At 44.3% G+C, this 22290-nt stretch overlaps 2 protein-coding genes across 2 annotated transcripts; one reads left to right on the forward strand and one right to left on the reverse strand.

Moving 5' to 3' along the window:
• Nucleotides 1-464: 464 nt before the first annotated feature.
• On the reverse strand, nucleotides 465-16427 carry cep152 (centrosomal protein 152; the record flags this gene model as incomplete). Its single annotated transcript, XM_080002864.1, has 26 exons — nucleotides 465-1322; nucleotides 1973-2129; nucleotides 2503-2585; nucleotides 2775-2859; nucleotides 2968-3135; nucleotides 3251-3326; nucleotides 3906-4409; nucleotides 4496-4627; nucleotides 5044-5304; nucleotides 5659-5832; nucleotides 6839-6974; nucleotides 7065-7193; nucleotides 7473-7603; nucleotides 7694-7786; nucleotides 8362-8554; nucleotides 9013-9176; nucleotides 9702-9793; nucleotides 10009-10156; nucleotides 10819-11019; nucleotides 11307-11446; nucleotides 11767-11907; nucleotides 13371-13533; nucleotides 13760-14089; nucleotides 14316-14379; nucleotides 14479-14585; nucleotides 16341-16427. 26 exons carry the CDS (start codon nucleotides 16425-16427, stop codon nucleotides 497-499), a joined length of 4785 nt encoding a protein of 1594 aa, XP_079858990.1. The 3' UTR covers nucleotides 465-496.
• A 1711-nt stretch (nucleotides 16428-18138) lies between these two features.
• On the forward strand, nucleotides 18139-21487 carry galk2 (galactokinase 2). The gene is made up of 10 exons (XM_080002534.1): nucleotides 18139-18271; nucleotides 18369-18457; nucleotides 18531-18654; nucleotides 19000-19093; nucleotides 19436-19582; nucleotides 19704-19802; nucleotides 20076-20228; nucleotides 20414-20624; nucleotides 20784-20985; nucleotides 21162-21487. The coding sequence occupies exons 1-10, from the start codon at nucleotides 18222-18224 to the stop codon at nucleotides 21367-21369; spliced, it is 1377 nt and encodes a 458-aa protein (XP_079858660.1). The 5' UTR covers nucleotides 18139-18221; the 3' UTR covers nucleotides 21370-21487.
• Nucleotides 21488-22290: the final 803 nt, after the last annotated feature.

The following is a 22290-nucleotide window of genomic DNA, read 5'->3' on the forward strand; positions in this document are numbered from 1 at the left end:
AAACAAGTGTTGGAGCTTTCCAGGTGATAATATTTATAATAGAATGAAATAATAATGAAATCACTGCTTTTTGTAAAGGTTTCTGCACAAAAAGTTATGAAAATAAATAGAAAGGCCTGAAATGAAAACATGTGCGTTTGAGCAAAAAACGACCTACTTTAAACCCAAATTCAGTCATCACATGAACCCTACTCAATTAAAGTGGAAGATAAACATTAAACATTAACAATGCACAAACACAGACACACACACACACACACTGCAAGCATAAAGAGAGGCACTTGTTATGGACGTACACACTTCAGGGTTTTTTCCACTGTTTTCCCAACTTAAAATAAATAAGGTGTTCATTTTGAGCTGAGAAAATCAAAGAAAAATGTCAAGGTTTAACCACCTTTAGGAAGTGAGTTGATCCAATGACTCCCATCTAACTGGTTTTATTTTCCATTGCATGTTGTGTTCAAGGGAGGTTAAGGGGCAGCGGTGGAATTTCACTTCACTTCAGGTGAGCGAAGGGGCTGTCGAAGCCACTGTCCTGCTGGCGCTGCCTCAGCTCGGAGTACCCCGCCTCTCCACCCCCCTTGGTCACCTCGGATCCCGGGATCGGCTCCCTCCTGCTGTGAGGCGTCGTCGTCCTCCTCGCAAGGTCGGGGTAAACCGTCACGTCCGACAGGTCAGGGCCGAAGGGTCCGAACTCGCCCGACTCATCGGGAGACGCGGCGCGCAGAGAGAGGGGCTCCCGTCCGGTTTGGGCGAGCGAGGGGGCCCCGCCCGCGGCGCCCCGCCCCCCGTCTCGGACGGGGGTCTCCCGGATCCTCGCGGCTTTGCCGTGGGACCCGGGGTGCGGGGGGTCGTCCGCTTTGCCGCAGTCCGCTCCCCGGAGGTACAGCTCCCTGCTGCCGCTCCTGAGAGACACATGGGCGCCGCCCCGCTGGGGGTCGGGGGTCGCGGGTCCAGGTTTCCCCAGCCGCGGCGCCGCTTGGCTCCCGGCTCCGGTTCTCGCCGCGGGGGGGATCCGGGGGTGTGAGTTTTCGCTATGTTCGCGGTTCCTCTCGTCCGGTCTGATCTCGGGGACTCTAATCCCAGAGAAGGAGTTCTCACCGAAACATGCTCCCCTCCCCGGTGCCTCCGAACCTGACGACAAATAAGACGCCAAAACAATTAGGGAGATTATAAAACTAGAAAACCTTGATGTTTTTGTTACGCAGCAGGACTCACTTTGTGCGCTGTGGTTCCTGCCGGGTTTATTTTTCACCGGCGTTTCCAGAACTTTAGCCATGGCTAACAGCTTACCAGCAGCACTCATTATTTTCTTCTCAGCCCTGAGGACAGAAAGTGACTGTTAGCCTGGTGAAAGCCGCAGACCAACGGCTCGGTGGGTTCCTAAACGACACGTCTTTTGAGACGGGGTCAGGCACTAACTTTTAGAACTGGTTACCAAGTTTGCAACCAGTCATCGGCGGTTTCTAAGTCTGACAAAAAAATGGTTTTGCAGAATTTTCATCATTTTATAATGTAGTTATAACGATACGATATATCTATATTTCAATATTCTCACTTGTTTCACAATTTTTGATGGTAAAGAGTAGATGTGCCTGGAAAAGTTTTTTCCTTGGCGTAAGTTTCCAAATATACAGAGCTATACACTCCGCTTATTTATTTTTCCGCATGAAAATTGGTCGACAACAGGGGAAGCAGACCGCACAGGATGATACAATTACAATGACAATATCAATTAAAGTGTTAAAAACCGAAATCATGGGTGAGTCTCATTTTTATGTCTACAAACCATGAACGCAGCACTATACAACCTTCCACCAGATCCTTTGAGTTCTGAGAGGGAGTGTTTCTCGCCCTAATCAATATTCATGAGCTGAGCTTTGCGTGACCAGCACAAAACTTTCTCGCCATCCAACTACGACGTCCTTTGACCCTTTTGCGTTTAGTGACGCGGCGTCCTGTGGCAACTTGCCCAGGGGTCTGCTCGCCGTGCTCCAGCAGCTCCTTCAGACATGCCATGTAGTAGCGCCTCATCTTCCTGGTGGTGTCCTGCCGCTCCCGCTGCACCTCCACGCGGATCATCTCGGCCGCGCGCTGCTTGCTGTCCTGGAGGTAGCGCAGCATGTCTCCTGCACCGGGAAAAAATGAGCTTGAGAAAATCCATTTGGAGATGCCGACAATCCTCAAAATAGCCAACTTGATGTTTCATTTTTGGATGATGAACTGACAAACTTGCAGTGTAATCTACTCAATGGATCTAATGGACTGCCACTGTAATGTACATTGACCATTTTTTTTAAAGACTTCTCTGCTTACGACAGCAATTTGATGGATCCTTGCAGGATCAATAAAGTGACATTTTAATTGTGAATAGTTCCTCAATTTTGTGTTCTGAAGAAGGCCGTTTAGCCCCTATGTCAACATGCTATGAGCATGTTATTAAAATCACGGAGAAGGTTGTGGGAGTTTAACTGGTGTCCTGGTCACCATGTGGTGACAAACCTCTGATCTTCTCCACAGCATCCAGGTACTGTTGCTTCATCTCTCCCAGGCCCAACTGGAGAGCCTGCGACTCACTGGAACTCCTGGAAGGTAGACCAGTGAATTTGTTCACAGCCACACATCCACAACACAAACACAATTTGGTAATTTCATGAAATAAATAAATAAATAAATAAATAAATAGATAAACAAACAAACAGACAGATAGATAGACAGATATTGTGGTTGTAAGCCGAAAGAAAATGAAAAATGCGTATGCACTTTTCACGCACCCTGAGGAATCCTTGGAATGTTTCACCTCCTCCAGCTGTAGCAGATGTTCCTCCTTCAACTTTCTCAAGCGGAGCTCGTGCTCTTCTGCAACAAGCCAGAGGTGCAGCCCATCAGCTCAGATACTCTCAGTCTCCTTCGCAACGGCCTTTCTCGCCCGTCCTCCCAAAACCCTGCGGGGAGCGCTTTACGTACCGTTGAGGCGCTGCAGGGTGCTCTTGTTCTCACGCACGGTCTGCTGGAGCTGGCGGCAGGCCTTCTCTAGGTGCTTCTGGAGGTCCCGGTTCTTCTTCTGCAGCCTCCCCGCTGCCTCGGTGCACTGCTGCCCGCAGCCCGGCTCGTGCCCCTGCTGGGCCCCGGCGCCTGGAAACAGCACATGAATCACCACGCCGACCGACTGAGGTGTGATGCGTTCACGGTGGCGATCGGTGAGGACGGAAGCGTGAGACGAAGCCGCGGAGGGCGAGCCGCTACTCACTTTGTATTCCGCTTATTTCCCTCTTGTGACGCTCCAGCGTTTCTTTCAATACGCAGCTCAGCTTCTCGTCGCTGATCTGCCAGGAGTTAAAAACCACCAGAGAGAACGAGCGGGAATCAGACGACGTCAGATGAAACATTGCGCCAACGCCCTGACCTTGGGTGTCCCGAGAAGCAGAGCAGAGAGTCCTGCTCACAGAACCATGACTCAACCACCTTCACAATGAATCTGACGGATGAAAGCACAGCTCATCGGACGTCCACAATTCTCAGCAGCTCAAGCTCAGACCCAAGGAAGTTTAACTCTATCATTCAATTAAAATGGTAAATGTCCAGCTGAGCAGACCACATGCTATCGAACCGTTGTACTGGAGAACACTATGGATTTTGACATATTTTGTAAACACACACACGCACGCACGCACGCACGCACGCACGCACGCACGCACGCACGCACGCACGCACGCACACACACAGACACACACACACAGACACACACACACACACACACAGACACACACACAGACACACACACAGACACACGCCATAGAGTTCTGACATATTCAAATTGGTTGATAATTCAGTGTGAAGGCAGCTTAACGGCAGACAAGATCAGCTGTTTGTTTTGGAATCAGACAACAGCTAAACCCACTCACTTTTCTCCACTCCTTCTTAGCTTGGCCTACGGCTTCAGCAAGGAGTTCTCTGTATGCTGATTGGACGATCTGAGCGACTGAGTCGTTTGAGGACGTCGCGCTGGCTCTCGCACTCTCTGTATTCATCTGCCGGCCAGACCGGAGCTCAGCGAGGCCGCCCTGAAGTTCGGTTAGAAACTCCTCCCTGGCCCGTCGTCTCTGGAGCCGCTCCCTTTCCGCCAGCTGGCCCGTGCACTCCTCTTGCTTCCGCCGCTGGTCTTTGAGCTCCTGCAGGATGGAGGACATCTCCTGCTGCTTGTCCCGGTTCCAGACTGCTCTGGCTGCGGCCAGCTCTGCCATCAGCAGGGCGGCCTGCTCCGCCATCAGTCGCTCCAGCCGGCCCTGGAGGGACACCACCTCCTCCTGGAGCCGCTCCACCCTCTGGGCTCCGGACCTCTGCTCCTCCAGCTGGCTCCTGTGATTCTCCTGCCACTGCTCCTCTGCCGCTATAAAGGCCTGGGACACCTGGCGAAGACAGCACAGGCACTCAAAATAGAATAAATGATTCATCCGTTGTCCAATTAACATGCAGGGGTAAATGTTTCCCCGACCTTCTGCTTTAGTACTTTCTCTTTTTCCTCCTCCCACTTGTCCTTCTCTCTCTGGAGGCTGGCTGTGTACTCTGGCAGGGAGGTCAAGTCCTCCACCCAGCGGCTGTAGGCTCTGGTTACTGCCCCTTCCACCTGGACGAACCCAGATGAATCAACACAAACTAGGGTTGAGTGATAATGACAAAAATCAAATATTACAAGATTCTTTTTAACAGATACCTTTATATGGATTATATGATGACTATTAGTGCTTTCATAAGATATTTACATAGAGGTTGTTTTTTTTTTTTAAGAAAGAATCATTAGTAACATGGATATTATGCCCAGTATATGAAGTTTAGAAAACGGCATCATGTGACGCAGTCTTAAAGACAACATTAAACCTTATCACAATAATACAATAACCCAAATCTCACATGATATCCAGTCTCATAATCACAATAGGCATTATATCGATATATATCGTCAGCTCTCGCACTTACAATGGCAAATAACATTTAATAAAATAACGAAAGGTAAGAAGTATTTTGTACGGCTGGTGTGCTTACCTGAGTGGCCAGCTCCTCCAGGTGTTTCTCCTGAAGCTCTGCCTGGGCTCGCCTCATTACCTCCTCCACCGCCCTCCGTTTGGCCTCATCAGCTTCCAGCTGCAGGGTGTGCTTCTGCGAAGCCAGCCTGGACTCCAGCTCTTCCAAAGAAACGGTCACACTTCTGTCCGGGCCCCCGTCAGTCTGACACGATCCATCTGCCCTCTCTAGTTGTTTCTCATGCATGATGTCATCCAGTCTCTGAGCCCAGGTCTGCTCCATCTACACGCAAACAGTTACACTGTTTAGTCCAATGGGGGCGGTGGAGAGGAATTTCTGACTAGAGGAGGTAGAGTTTAGCCCTAGAATGCATGTCGGGTCAAAAATGACCAGGCTAAAAAATGTCTTTTGTGTTTATTTATAGGTTTGTATACATTATTTAATTACATAATTTAGTTAAATTAAAGAAACTGAGAAACAATGAAATGACATCACCACAACACTTTAAAATAAGGAATTACTGGAATTTTATTCTTAAAAGAAATTCAGAAAAATAAAGCAAGAAAAACTGTCATCCAGGTCATTTCTGACTGATCATATGCATTCTACGGTGAAGGAAGAAATTTTCAATTCTACCTGTTCTTGTTCCTCCTTCCACAAGGCCTTGGCAGAGGCGACCTGCTCCTGGATCTCAGATGCGTTCTCTTCCATCCAAAGAGCTTTGAGCTGCTTTAGCGAGGCCTGATGTTCTGCCTCCAGCTCGGCCCTCAGCTCCACCAGAGCTGCACCACTTTCCTTTTTCATCTTTAACTAAGAAAAAAAAAACAAAAAAAAAAACAGCCAATCAGAAGCTCATCCTCATCTCTTTTTTTAGTCAAGGTCAGCAACACCAAGCTGGCAGCCTAATTCAGCAGCTTTGTACTTTTCCTGTTTATAGTCAATTATTGCAATCTTTTGAGTTGATAATGTTTAAACCGAAATTTGCAGCATTGATCCAATTTCATATATCATTATCCATACTTGCACAATTGTACCCTTTTATCAGGGTGGGAATTGTTGATACAGTAATGTATTGTTAATTTTATAATTGAATTGTACATTGCCAACTTATTATATTATTATTACTTTTATTATTGCCTATTGTTTTGATGTCTGCAGCTGTAACACCACAATCAATAATGACCTTAATTTGCTATGCACATTTGTATTAAACACATCCTTAAAGAGATAGGTTTGCTGCTTTTACCCCTCATTAAATTGTTTTTCCATAATTTACCTCACTGAACATTTTACACGCGAAACCATCCACTCTGCTGCAGCTTCTCACTACACCTAAAGGCAGTCCATTGCGGAACATATTTTATGTACTGTTGATGCACTGTGTGTATGTTTATGGGATTGAGCCCACGAGGACTAGCTCACTAACGCTACTGGGGCTGTTCCCATCATGAAATTGTAGTTTACGTTACATTAAGACAATTGTGATTAACAATTGAATTATCATTTTTGGTCATTTCATGCCACACCATCACAGTAAAAAACTGAAAATGGTTCAATAACACATGCCTACCTATTTCAGGATCACTACTGACATTCAACATTGGGGGGCATAAGAATTTGGGTTGACAGTTTATTTTCCTCAACCCAACTACTGGAAACTGACCTAATTCACATTGCTGTAAAAATGCCCTTAAATTACCAAAATGGTCATGACCAACTCAAATAATCTGGAGATCATGTAATAATCGTGACATGCTTGCCCTGTGGACCAATTTGGATCCTAAATGTTAATCTCTCTCTCTATTAACATTTATACCTGGTTCTCTCTCATTGCAGCTTCCTCGTTTTCTCTGCTGCAGAGTTTTTCCTCCAGCACCTCCTTTTCCTTGCAGATCGATATATAGCACTCCTGCACGGCGGCCATCTTATCGGTGGCCTCAGACAGCTGGTCTCTGTGTACACAGCACAAGTTTTGTGAGTGACCAACAAATGGTATTCTGAGATCTTAAAAAAGATGAAGAATCTCAAAGGGTGAAACCTACTGCAGTTGTTGGATCTGCTGCTGGTACCGAGCCATCAGCTGGTCAGTCTCAGCTTGGTGCTCCAGTTCGAGTTCTGTTCTGACCCGATTCACCACGTCGTCCCGATACTGCTGCTGGACGCGTTCATACCTGGACATGACAACAGGAAGCAGTCTCAACAAAAGATGTAAGAAAGACTGAAGTACTACCAAAGTTCAATGTTTCAATTTCATTTGCATGCCTGGGGGAAAAAAAAAAATTCCCCAAGTCAGAAAATATTGAAATTTTCACAATATCGCTCAACCCTACTGTATATTCATATTATTAATTTTGCTTTGTGTCATTATTCACTTAGGTTTGATCTTAACTAATGAAAAGGTTGAATTAAATAACATCCAGTTGTACAGCTGTGGTGTACATCATGCACACCTCTCAGCGGCCTCCTGTTTCTCTTGGTCCAGCTCCTGAATCATCTCCCTCATCTTGGTGCACAGCTCTGTGTTCGCAGAACGCACCTTCTCCTCACTCTGCCTCAGCTCCTGGTTCTTCCTTTCCAGGGACTGGAGACACAACAGAAAGGGAAACACGATTCCTCCTTGTAACTTAATGAGAAACAGAGAGGACCCTGAACGATTCAGCTGGGGACCCACCTCCACTTGTTCCTGAAAGTGGTGCTTTTCTTGCTGTAGTCTGAGTAATTCTTTCTGAGATGCTCCAGTCACGTCTAAATGGTTCAACATCACCTGTTGGAGGCAAAAACTTTCTGTCTGTGATTTGAACTGGCTTCATAATTTAGAAATGTATCTAGAATAGAATGACAGGGATTGTTATACACGTACTCCTCACTAAACGGCCGAGTTCCGTTCCTAGGACCAGGTCTTTAAGCGAATTGGTCGATAAGCAAGGACCCGCGTTATTTGACAATAAGGGGGCGTGGCTGGTATAGTGTATGTAGTATATATAGTATATATAGTGTATATAGTATAGGTAGTATATATAGTGTATATAGTATATATAATGTTATTTCATGGTAAGGGGGCGTGGCGATTGCTAATGCTAGTGTAGTAGACAGACTGCGGGAACGAGACAGACTGAGGATTCTTGACGCTGAGATGCCGCGCATGCCACGATATTGTACGCAGCACACAATACAGACTGGTCAGAGAGCTGTGGTAAGTCAGAGCGGCCGTTAAAGAGGTAGGTTGTTAGGTGAGGAGTACGTATATATACTGTACATCCAGCCATTTCCTGCGTAAAGAACTTTCCTATGGGACTTCCAGGATCCTTCACAACCCCAGAGCAGGGTAAGAGTCCTCACCTCCGAGGGACGTTCGGCATCAACTAGCCGTCTCTGCAACTCGTCCATGCTGCTCTGGGAGCGCTGAAGCTCCTCCTGCAGCTGGACAATCCGCTGCCTCTTGCCCTTCAGGCTGGTCAGGCAGCGCTGCAGTTCAGCCCGCAGCTCCCGAAGCACCTCGTCCTGCGGCGCCTTAGGCTCAGTCAGCAGAGTACTGGAACCACACACATTGGCTCACTGATATTGCTACCGAAACGTATATGAGAATTTATGACTGATATTGCGGCAGATACAGTGCACAAAAGTGCTTATACACAAGTATTGATACTCAAAAAAATGCTGCAGTACCTAAACTGCAATCTGAGAAGACTTCCGTTGCTTGATATGATTTAGTCAAAACTTCCATACCTGTGTCTATACTCTAGTTGGGGAGATGATGGCAAAACTGCGATCAAAACAGTCATTAATGTTCACTCTCTAATGGTGCAAACCCTCTTGTAAATTAAATAATGCTGAGGTTTAACTATAGATCTTGATATCAGTACCCTGTATCTGCAAGTCCTGCAAGAGTGAGCTTTGAGTACATTCCTAATTAATAAGGATCAAGGTTGATTGGTGTTGTCTTTCACACAGCAATTACAAACACATTGCTGATATTGACTGATAAGTCACCTGTGTATTCTGCCATTTCCACATCCGCTCTGCTTGATTCCAAGATCAGCGTAGGATTCGGACAGTTGCTTCTCCCAGTTCTCACTCAGGTCCAAGGTGATGACACCATGTTTCACAGCTGATTCGTACAGGGTAATCTGCTCCTTTAAATCTGCCAGATTCTCCTGAAAAGTTGAATGCAGAATTTAATAATAATAAGAAGTCTACAGAACCACTTGGCTTACTTGGGGGGGAGGTAACAAGTACTGCTCATCATTCAGCATTATTTCTACCACATTTACAGTGAAACCCATCGGAATATGAGCTTTGTTAATGCCAGCTTTCAAATATCGTTACTAATCTTTTATGGTGGCTGGATATGCTCTGCAGCCACTACACTAATTATTCATGTATTTTTCTCTCTCCTGCTGTGAATTTACTCTTCCAGATTTTGCCATTTCTGTAACAACATAGATACTTCATTCATCCCCAAAGGGAAATTGCAAAACAAAGTGAGACAATATGGAACAGAACCTCCACCGTGTTCAATGTTCACACTAGTCACGCCGGGAACATAATCAGCGCTTATCAGCAAAGTAACAGGAGGTACAACAGACTCGTCGTCTGTGTCGCGCCTTTCGGATTTTTTGCAGTCCGAAAAACAGCTCTAAATGGGTTAATTCCAGAATGCTAAAAGACACAAAACAAACCTGCAATTCTTGGTTCATGTTTTCACTCAAAGTCTTGGCTGACTGTGCCTGCTGTAGTTTGATTTGCATTTGGCTCATCTCCTGCACTGAACCTAAGAGAAGAACACAGGAAAAAATTGGAGACAGTCATTGAAGTGGCAACATTTTTCTTCTTTAATTAGTGGATTTAACGGATGTTGAAAAAAAGTGGTTGCCGTTTCGAATGGAATTCTGGGACTTGTAGTGTAATCCATCCAACAAAGAAAATGATATGGATTACCACTTAAAACATAAATAAATAAATAATCTATCCTGGTCATTCACTCACCTGTTTGGAGGAGCTTGGCACACTGCTGTTGACTCTCCTCCAGATGCTGGCTGAGGGTGTTTACGACGCCGGCTCTCTCCACCTGCTCGTCCTCTCGCTGGCGCTCAAGCTGCTTCACCTGCTCCCGCAACCTCTGGCTGACCTCCATCTGGAAACATCCAAATAATTTAAAAAAACACACACAAGTATGCCAAATATAGATGTCAACTTAAAAACGGGAAATCATAAAATCGTCTGTGCTGAGTGGATTACAGTACAAGTGCCAGAATTCAATTTGAAAGGGAAATGTTTTTTGTTATCGTCCGGGTTTACCATCCTCTTCGCTCTAAAATAGCCACTTTCTCTCTCCAAAATACGCATTCTTCAGATCGATTGATTTGTCGTTGAGGTTTTTTTGGGGTCACTTGAGGATATTTTGGATATTTTTTCCATCCGAGGGTGCTGTTCTTTTTGTGAGCGTTCATCCATATCAACAGTTTATGGAACCAAACTAGCTACACTGCTTGATCGGATTCACCACGGCTGCCTTTCACTTCTTGCTCGTGCTTGATACGGATCGGGAAAAGTAGACCCAGCCAACAGCGATAGAAAGAGTATAATGGAGGAACGTGTACATAACTGAAATACATTGAACTGGTTGTTTGTTATAAAGTTCCGGCTAAGTAAACACTGGATGAATATCAAATGGTTTTTCTTTTTTGTTTTCTTACGGATTACCACTTTAATTCATATTCAAGCACTAAAGTTGCAATGAAGTCTAATGAACAGCGAGTTGAAAAAGCTTTTAAAACTCCTTGGTGTTGTACCGACCTGCTCCTTCAGAGCGTGAGCACTGGCGTCCAGCTGCTGCTGTAGTATCAGCAGCGCTGCCTCGTGCTGCTGCCTCTGGACAGAGAGGTCTCGGTCGTGCTGCTCCCGCGTTCTGGAGAGGGTTTCAGAGCGACACAGCTCTGCCATCTGCTGCTTTACACTGTCAACCGCAGCCTCCGCGATCCTCTGCTTCTTCAGATTCTGAAGAGAAATGCATAAAATACAAGTCTTTTCGTTCTCAAACTTTTTGGCTTTTTTTGTTGTTTTAACAACAAACAGAAAAAGCAAGAAGGGGGTTGCAGCCAGCGGCCATTGCGTTGCAACAGAATGCATCCAAATGGCCAAAACAGAGTTTTCATTAATACAACATAAAATGATATCCATTGACATCTATCCATTTGTCTCACAGGGGTCAATATAAGACGCTGAACATGAGAGACAGGAAGTGATGTCATCTGCAACCCTCCTGTTCCCTGAACAGAACTCACCTCGTGGTCTCGCTCAGTGAGCGACTGCACTTGCTGCTCCAAAATCTTGATTTTTTTTTGCATTTGAGCTTCTTTCTCCTTGGCCTCTTCAAGCAGCCGACCCGACTCCTTAAGACTCACTCCTATGCCGTCTTTTTCATCTGTTTGACATACAAAACAAAAAATGTATGGATAATAAAACATAATCAAAACATTTTAGAAGTGTGAGATAAGATTCTTCTAAAATGTTTTGAGGAAACCAAGCTAGGTTTCAAACTTCTGAGGAAATAATCTATTAAGTTATAGGTGTTTTTAAGCTTCATTTTAAAGCTTCTTTGGGGTGGGGGGGGGCTTGGGAGCCTATCCACAAGTCATAATTTTTCCACAATTACTTTTTAAAATGGTTCCTAATGTCCTTAAAATAAGGACAAGGTCTGATGTTTAATGGAACATAAGAAGGTATAATACAATTTGTGTGAACCTTTGACGATGGCAAACTGATGCTCAACATATCGCATGTTGCGTCTTGAATCCTCCAGTTTTCGCTCCAAGTCTTCAATTTGCCTCTGTTGAGCCTTGTTCAAAATCTGCAGCTGAGCAAGCTGCTGGCCTTCAACTGTATCTGAAACACAGAAAAATACACTTAAAAGCCTCAAAAACATACTGCATGTAGTATGCACCGTACACTATGTACTGTAGTATGTATGTACTCTATGGAGCCACATAGTATATAACCCAATTTTAGCATATACTTGATAAAAGGAAGTGACCATCTGCGAGTGAAGGTGGGGGTAAAATTGCAGTTTTTAAGGTAAATCTGGGACTAGTGTGCAGAGTTATCCACCCAACACAGACCACCTTTTGTATGACTACTTTAAACTATGTGGGGAAAAAAAAACAAACATGGTAATTTAAAAGACGGGGTGTTTCTCCAAACCCCACTCACACCTTTAGAATTTCCCAGTACATTCAGTAACCAAATACAGTATAGAGCAGATGAATGGGAACAAATGAGCATTCAATGTGTTGCTCAAAGGGACATTGGCAGTTATACCGTTTTCACATCAAAATAAGCAGGTTTAATTGGGGGGGGGGGCTTGTGGAGTGACTCTGAGCCCGGCGGGCGGGGCTTGGGGGATCCCCTCTGTGGTCCCCACCCTGCAGTCCCCACACTCACAACATTTCACAGTTAATAACTTCTGATTTTGGATCCTGAACGTGATACGAAATGATGGAATGATAGACAGATATTCCTGTCTATTTATGCGCCAGCATCCCAAATTTCAACGCTCGTCGCATCGCGCAGGTAAAGGGGCCAAAATTAGTGGGTTGACCCGGGAGTCTTGTTTACATCAGCGCCGATCGGAAGTGGAGCCTATTAAAACCTGGGTCTATTGCCGGGTTATTTGACCTGGGTTTTCCCTTTCCCACTGGTGACAAATGCCAGATGTTGGCGGGTGTTACCAGGTTTCTGGTGCAGTGGGAAAGAGGTAGCATTCGATCATTACATATCCCATTTAGAATCCAAAATCATAAGTTATTCACTTTTTTCCCCGCATGGGGGACAGTGAAATGTTGTGAGTGTTGGGATCACACCGTGGGGAGCACAGCAAAAAAAATGTCACTCCAGCACCGCCCCAAGCCACTCCCCACCGCTGAAAAAACGGCCGGTGCTCCATGCTGCTTCTACTGGAGCATTGGGTCATTCATGAACGATCCAATTCTTTTGGACGGCTCAAAATCCTTTTCTTTTTTTTAAGTTTTACAGTTTTATGTCATTGTTTGTTGAAGTTGCTGTCTCCTCTACTGTTTTGTTCCCAATCACACTGGCACCATGACATGCCCCTTTTCTGATGTGTTCGTGACGTTGAACGTGACGCACCAGAAAAAAAAATGCATTTCTCCTGGCAATGGGAAAGGTGTCTATCGTCTTTTTTTGGTGTGAAAACAGTATTGGTTACTTTTCCTGCTTATACAATCTTACCCATCTGGTCGAGGGATTCAAGCTTGTAACATCACAGTTGCAAACACAGTGACCTTTATGTCATTTTAGTTGGAGTTCTAAATAATCTTTCTGAAACTCACCTTGCGCAGAGTCCAGGTATTCTCTTTGCAGATGGTCAAAGTGTCCTTCCTGGCGAGGGGCCTGCGGGTTGAGCATCTGTGGTTGGCTGGCAGGTTTGTGGGGGATATAAGTGGCCTTATATGGGTCAAGTTTTCCAGTCCCTGATCTGGGGTAGTCAAAGTTCTAAAATAGAAATATGGGACAGAATTTGTTCTATGACTCAAAGGCTGAAAAATGTGTGAAATCTCGTCGATCATAAGTATTACAATGCCGGAACACCTTTTAACAAATATGCTTTTTATAGAAACCACGGGTCACAGTGCACACACGCACACGCACACACACACACACACACACACACACACACACACACACACACACACAATAATTGGAATAAAACTCTGCTCACTTGGAAATGCTGTTCTGCACCGCCTTGGTCTTCAGCCCCCTGGTCGTATTCTGACGGTTTATTGACTCCATGTGGAAACTGTTCATGCTCAAAGCCTTCTGCAGGGAAGTCATTTGTGGAGAAATCACTGCTCTCTGTTGCTCTTTCTGGTAACGCACCAGTGTATTCATAGACACCTTGGGGGTACTGGCAACCTGGAGGCTGGTGGTGCCAGGTGGCCGGCGGAGGGTTACTTTGAGGGTGTGCACCATGGCCGTTGACATAAACAGCTCCATCCTTGTATGCATACTCATTGTGACTTGAGCCCTGATTGTAGTCATCTCCATATTTCTACAAAAGTCAAGAAAGGGAAATTGGATGACATGCCACTTCTGAAATGGACAACTAAAATATATTAAAATTCATAATTGGACATCACACATTAGCAGCACCATGGCACAGAGGACTAAACAAACCCAATTATGGCAAAGTGTGTCAAAGAAAAAGATGAAAAAGTTAAGCGAAAAATACTGCAGGTGGCCTTTAACCTTGATAAAACGCACAATAAGAAACTTGCCTCAAAGGACGCTGGTTTTTGATGATCAGTCCATTTAGACTGTGGAGGCCATGGGGACTGTCGACTGAACAGTCAGCACAAGAAAAAAAATGTCAGTATTAGTCGAATAAGAGTTAACACTTTAAGTGTGTAGAGACTGCGGAAGTGACTAAATTAATGTTACCCATCTCCGTTGGCATCACTGTGAGGAGAGTACTCCAGCTCTGGGGAGGACGAGTCCCGGCTATCCTCCAGCATGTCATCTGGAAGGTCCGTGAGCAGTTTGTGTAACTGGAAAATGGCACATGGAAATTAATCATCAGCCATTCTTAGTGACCAAGTAACAACATATCATGGGGAAAAAATGTTTTGGAATTATTAAACTATGTTCCCAAGGGACCTCATGTTTAAGTGGATCGATCACTGAAAAGATTAAAATCAATAGAACAGAATTCATGGCAATTTTAAATACATCTCCCCAATTTTGCATCACAAAAGCTGATCTTCATGTTACCAATGAAACAGTTTCTGTGAACAGAACACAATTACATTTTTACTATTACTTTGTACTATTCTTATGGGGAACTTGACATGCAGCCAGTTTGTCTTCTTAGCTGTTCTTTGCCATTCAGCAGCCTCACACACATCAGCACAAAGCTGTTAAGGGACATTCGTTTTGAAGGGTAGTCTCAATATACACCGTTAATCAACATTATAAAATAAACTGATGACAGAAAACCTCATCTCTGCAAAAGAAGATACTCTGATTTTTTCTATTTGTATCAAACACTTGGACGAGCTCTAGGTGCCGGAAACAGTCTCGCCTAATGACGCAGCGGTGGTAAACATGTAGAGTCAGCTGGACTTACTTCCCATAAAGATTGTCGAATTGACCTCACATCCTCCACGGGGTCCATGGCCGAAAGACCCATATTTCCAACTTAGCGTAAGAGCTGCAGAAACAGCTCAGGGTTGACCGCCGCGCCTCACAGTAACCCCGCCGCCCGACGTTGAAAACAAGCCCTCCTGTGTGAAACATCCCAAACGGGTCTGGCATGTGGTCTGCTTCGCCGTATCGCCGTATTTAGGCCCCATTGTTCGGGGCAAAATAAATAGGAGCGTTAACTGGAGCGTAAACATTCTGACTACGAGTGAGAAATATTTTCCACACGACCGATTTTTGCAACGTGGGGTTGATAAAAATAACTCCCATTCATGCGCAGGGTTGGGTTCCGGGCCAAGTTGGCCCTTTGTCCAGGAGTAACACAGCAAACGGCAGTGACTACACCCTTCAAGCAGAGTGGGATCCAACTCAGAGCCGAGGTGACCGACTGTGTGACGGAAGAGCCCGGTCAGGTTTATTCAAGTTAAAGGTGGAGAACAGTGGGAGAAGAGCTGGTTTCAGCGGGACACACCCCTAAAGAGGCTACTCTCTCACTCTCTCACTCTCTCGGGCCAATAACAGCTTAAAGTTGATAGAGCAACGGATGGTTGAGGTGTGAGTAATGCAGCACTCTTGTTTTTCTCTCTGAAATGGGTGGTGCTTTTGAAATGCAGTTATAGGGACTTCCTAGAACACACACCCATCTGCTGGGTCAAGGAGTGGAATAAAAAAAAAAGAGAAGACACGGGTACGTGAGCACTTTCACAGTTAATGTTTTATCTCTGGGTGTTGATGTCTGTCTAGACCAGTGACTTTCAACCTTTTTCATATCAAGGACCCTAAATGTGATGCTCATTCGAGGAAGAACCCCATTTGATAAAATGTAGTTCCTCGGGGCCCAATCTGACCAGAATTTTGTTCTTATATGATCAGTGCCTGTGCTATAGTTAGTGAGATAACAGTGAAAACAGTCATTATTTCCACTGTTTTTGCACATTGTCGAACTGTGCTAGCGTCTTGTAAATTAAATAATGTCAAAGTTCAGCTATTATTAATTTCGTTGGGGAGCTCCTTGGCAACACCTCTGGGGTCCCCGGACCCCACGTTGGGAACCAGCGGTCCGATCGAGCGGTAAACACAGCCCGGAGCCACCGAGCCCTCACCTCCTGTTCTCTAGCGTAGTCCTCCGGGTCATACTCCTCTTCGTCGTGCTGAGTTTGGAGAGCAGCGCTGTCGAAGTCGATGGACATGACGGGGCTGGTGTGTTGTTCTGAGGAAATACCATCCAAATAAAGTTGAGGACACACCACCCAAATAAAACGAGCTTGTTGTCAATGTGTAGGTGGTTGACGCGGTGCCATCACGCACGGTTATAGATCTGTTTGCAAAGCGGCTTAAAGACACCGATTAGTGGCGTAGAAGAGACGGGGCTTACCTTTGATTTATATTAAAATGTCATTGTATATATTTGGCTCGTTAGCTAATGCCACTCAACGGTGTGTTGGAGTTATAGTGCTACCACTAACTAGCTAGGTTGGCTCACGTTTTCTTGCCGCTATCGCGTTTATAAAAAATAAACCAGTCTTACGGCACCAACAAATGGGAACGGCATGTTTTTAAATTGATAAAAGGACGACAAGTGAACGTATCAAGTTACGTCGCCAACATGTACCGGTGAGCCGGTTGTTCACGCCGCTCCGTCACTTCCAGAGCGCTCTAAGCTAACAGCTAGCATGCTAAGCTAAGTAGCTTCCTCCCGGTGAGGCGGACTCGCCCCCTTTGAAAACTCGCGCGCAACAGCAGCGCGAAAAGGTTCCGCCCCAATTGGTTGTACGTCACCTGGCGTCAAATAATAATAACAACAATAATAACAATAATAATAATAATAATAATAACCCTAATAATAATAATAATAATAATAATAATAAATCATAATAATAACAACCATAATCATATTATTATTACTAATTATTATTATTATCATTATTATTATTATCGTTGCTATTATTATTATTATTATTATTATTATTAATAATAATAATAATGATGATGATGATGATAATAATAATAAAATAATAATGATAATAATGATAATAATAATAATAATAATAATAATAATAATAATAATAATAATAATAATAATAATAACAACAATATAATAAAATGCATTTCTCTGCATTTTACCCATCCTAGTAACTGACGTACCTAGTTACTAGGTAAAATGCAGATAAATGCATTTCGTTGCCTCAGAAATTGTATTCTGTGCAATGACAATTAGTTAAATCTAATGTCTTATCTCTAATAATAACGACAATGATTATTTTTATTATGAATAATAATAATAATAATAATAATAATAATCTTCTTCTTCTTCTTCTTCTTCTTCTTCTTCTTATTATTATTATTATTATTATTATTATTATTATTATTATTATTATATGATCGTCACGTTTATAGTTTGCGCTGCAGGCGATAATAATTATATTTCCCAACAGAAAACAGAATGACTAAAAAACGAATAAAGGTCGATGAACAAACGTTGGCAGCAGTGGGCAAAAACTTTTTTTTTTTAAATGAAATGCTATTTGTATGAATGTATTATGTGTAATAAATACAGTTTGTATTTATTATGAATAATAAATACAGTTTATATGAATTATGTGTAATAAAAACAGTTCATATTTATTATGTGTAACGTGACCTACGGGAGGAATTCCTTCCATAATAACATGTCTCAAAACACCGCCACGACGTGCTGCTGTGTTCAAGCAGTCCGGGCTGCGGGGAGTTCCGCAAAACTGCGCTCAGATGACTCTCTCGAACCTCCCGTTTCAGGCGCTTCCGCATCGGCGACTCGGACCGCCCGCTGATCCTAGATCGGTTATCTCGGCGCTTCTCGGGGACGCGGACGCGGCGACACCCGCGGTTTGGAACGGACCCTGGGTCAGCGCCGTGGCATCCGGGACGCTCCCGTGACCGTCAGATGATACCGGCCACAGCGTCAATAAGAACCCCGCGGCACCAGACAAGTTGAACGGAGGAAAATGTCAGAAAATCCACCCAGATGTGAGACTGACGTGAGGTGCAACGGCAGGTGAGAAGCAGCAAACCGCGAGGATCAGGTCGTTGTCGAATAAACAACACAAACTTGTTTACATTTGTGTGAATGTTCCGTTTCGCATTGGCACCAGGCTGCAGGACTTGAAACGTCAGTTCGAGAAAAAGTTTGGAGAGTCTCCCCACTTCTACGCCCATGCCCCCGGAAGGGTGAACCTGATAGGTAACCGCGTTTTAAAGTGGAACCCGACGCAGCCGGAGCCGCGTCGCGTCCACTAACCCAGTGTCGTTCCCAGGGGAGCACGTTGATTACTGCGGCTACTCGGTGCTTCCCATGGCCGTCCAACGGAGCATCCTCGCGGCTGTTTCGGTCAGCAGCTCCGGGACGATCGAGCTGACCAACACCAACCCACAGTACAAGTGAGGATTCGAATATTTCCACGGGCAACGGTGATGTCCTTTGTCGTTTAGAATTAATAAAAGCATTTTTTATTCATTCATCCATTCATCAATTCATCTATTCGTTCATCCATTCTTTTATTCATTCATTCATTCAACCACTCATTTATTCATTCTTCTATTCATCCATTTGTTCATTCATTCTTTTATTAATTCATCCATCCATCCATCCATCCGTTCATTCATATGTTCATTCATTTGTTCATCCATGCATGCATTCATCCATTCATCTATTATTTTATTCATCCATGCATTCATTAATTCATCCATCCATCCATCCATTCATACACTCATTCATCCATGCAGGGATTTCACTGTGCCTTGTTTGGAGGAGATCACCATTGACAGAGACAACCCTGAGTGGTACTATTATTTCCTGTGTGGAGTTAAAGGTGTTCAGGTAATTCATGTCTTTCTGGTTGTTTTAAGTAAGAGGCTCACACCAGGGTCTGTCTGCATGAGATACAAATAAGATAAAATATATAATTACAGCAAACTCAATAGAGCTCCATACGGTTCTTTATTTACCAACGTTTCCACAGGACACCTGGGGCTGCATTGCGTGCCCAGTGTATATATTTTTTCTTTTTTGATTATTTCAGAAATGAGTGAAAGAATACAAATGTTTAGCTTGAAATACACAACAAGGGGTGTGGGGAAAACAACCGTCCCGCAGATGACTTTGTTGTACACATGCACGTTATGGTCACTAGCGGACTCCCTGACTCTCTGCTGTCACCAGGAGAACTTTGGGATCTCTCCCCTGGCCGGGATGCGCTGCGTCCTGGATGGAACCATCCCACCCAGCTCCGGTCTGTCCAGCTCCAGTGCCCTGGTCTGCTGTGCAGGCCTCGTCACAATGGAGGCGAACCAGAAGTCCCTCTCAAAGGTGATATGGTGTGCGGTCACGACTGGCTGATTTGATTGCAGCACGATGAACCAGTAGACTTTCCCTAGACTTTTCCTCGTAATTTTATTTTATTGTATTTTATTTTTATTTTTTTAATAAGGTGGCACTTGCTGAAATTTGTGCAAAGTGTGAGCGATACATCGGAACAGAAGGAGGTGGAATGGACCAATCCATCTCGTTTCTGGCAGAAGAAGGAACGGTATGTACCGAAACAGCATTTAGCATCTACAGTCAAACCAATATTGCATGTTTACAATTTTGACGTGATTTTATGGCCTGCGTTTACGCTGCATTTTTAAGTGTCTCAGTCATTGAGCTCTGAAGTTTTCTAGTACCTAGAGAGTACTTGGACACATTTCAAACCTGACGATATTGGTTCTCTTTTTTTATTTTACATATATATATACAATATATTTACTTTGGAGATATTTGTATCAGTGTTAAGCAGCTTGTTTATCCACACCTTTATCAGGCAAAGCTGATAGACTTCGATCCTCTGTGCGCCACCGACGTCAAGCTTCCTGACGGGGCGGTGTTCGTCATCTCAAACTGCTGCGTGGAGATGAACAAGGCCGCCTCTTCTCACTTCAACATCCGTGTGGTGGAGTGTCGAATCGCCACCAAGGTACAGTCAGTAACACACGCTGCCTTCTTGAAAGCTGCATAAGAAGTCATTTAATTGACTTTTTGTATACTGAAATAATGCAAAAAATGGATCGACTTACCACACTCTGTTGTGCCATTTAGAGATTTTTGAAAAAATATGTAAAATGGAATGCGTTAAAGTGAAATGTATGCGGTTGCACTCAGGTGTTGGCCAAGTCGAAGGGACTGGACTGGAACAGGCTGGCCAAGCTGGCGCAGGTCCAGACAGAGCTGAAGGCCTCCCTGGAGGAGATGCTGGCCCTGGTGGACGAGGCGCTGCATCCGGAGCCGTACAACAGGGAGGAGATCTGCAGGGTTCTGGGCGTCACCGCCGAACAGCTCTGCACCGACCTGCTCAGCGCAAACACTCAGCATGGTGAGAGGCGGCGGTTAAATGCAGTTTTGTACCTGTCATTTCCCAAGTATATTAAAACGGCGCGCTTATATAATAATACAACACAGTTCATGAATAGGTTATTGTGTGCTAGCAAATGATCACTTCATGTTCCTCTTCTTCTCCTCGTGTCTTCTCCAGTCACTCACTTCAAGTTGTACCAGCGCGCCAGGCACGTCTACGGGGAGGCTGGGCGGGTCCTGCGGTTTAAGGCTGTGTGTGACTCCGAACCCAGCGAGGCCATGCAGCTTCTAGGAGACTTGATGAACCAGAGCCATGCCAGTTGCAGAGACTTGTACGAATGCAGCTGCCCGGAACTGGACCAGTTAGTGGACACATGCCTGTGAGTAAAGTTCACGATCACTTGCTTGTACTGTAGCAGTTTACTTTTACACGTGTTTCGTAGAAGTGCACTGAAATGATGAAATCTATACTGATTGTTAAGAAAGGCAAGACGCGGCAAAACGGCAAAAGTGAGACACACACGAGTCCCCGTACAATGTGCTCCCTGGGTGACAGGGAGGCGGGTGCTGTGGGCTCCCGGCTGACCGGAGCAGGCTGGGGAGGCTGTGCCGTCTCCATGGTGCCCAGCGAGAAGGTGGAGTCCTTCCTGCGAGCCGTGAGGGAGGCGTACTACACCCACGATTCCCGGAGAGCAGCGATGGAGGAACAGAGTCTGTTTGTGTCGAAGCCCGGTGGGGGCGCTGCCATCTTCCTAGAAAAGTGAAACATGTTTACACAGTGTGTGTTCTGTGATGTCATGATCAGTTAATTTTAAGGGCTTATATTGATAATTATTTGCTAAATTGTGCCAAACTGATACATTATGTAGAATGTTTTAATAAAGTGTGTGTGTGTGTGTGTGTGTGTGTGTGTGTGTGTGTGTGTGTGTGTGTGTGTGTGTGTGTGTGTGTGTGTGTGTGTGTGTGTGTGTGTGTGTGTGTGTGTGTGTGTGTGTGTGTGTGTTGTTTAAAATCATGGTTGTTGACGATTTTTTTTTTTTTTTTTTTTTTTTTACAATAATACAAATTATATGATTTGCTCTGAACTCCCTCTGCAGCATTCATTACTAGTTAGCAAAAACAATGAGGATTTTTTATTAGTTTTGTTTATTTTGTGCTGCAAGACAATCCATTTTTTGCGACAGCCTGACAGATTTGACTTGTACTATAGAATTTTATTTCAGGATTTGTGGGGTCGGTGTTTACAATGACGGCAAAAAAAAAATGTTTCAACACTTGCACTTTCTGTACAGGATTGGACCAAACCAAGGGAAAAACATATGCAAATTGAAAAGTAAATCACATGTGGATTTAAACATTAAATAAGACTTGAGTGGTTATGTAGTGTCAATACTGACTGCAATACAGAGAATGAGATGGTTTCCTTGTGATGGCACGCTGTTCAAGGGGCCAGTTAGCGGATTAAGAGAGTGGATTTTTCTTTGTTGAAACACGAAGCTACACCTATAAAACACTGAAAAGAAATGCACAAGCACCTTCATATTGTTCAAATATCTCTTTATCAATTCACAAAAATGTTAAACCTTTAAATGAATAATTATCTTTAGATATTTGCACACAGTTTGATACTGTGTACATACTGCTTTTATGTACATACTGTATGTTTACACAGTGAGAAGCTGCAG

This window comes from Zeus faber (genome assembly GCF_960531495.2).
Source record: "Zeus faber genome assembly, chromosome: 6".
Lineage (NCBI taxonomy): Eukaryota > Metazoa > Chordata > Actinopteri > Zeiformes > Zeidae > Zeus > Zeus faber.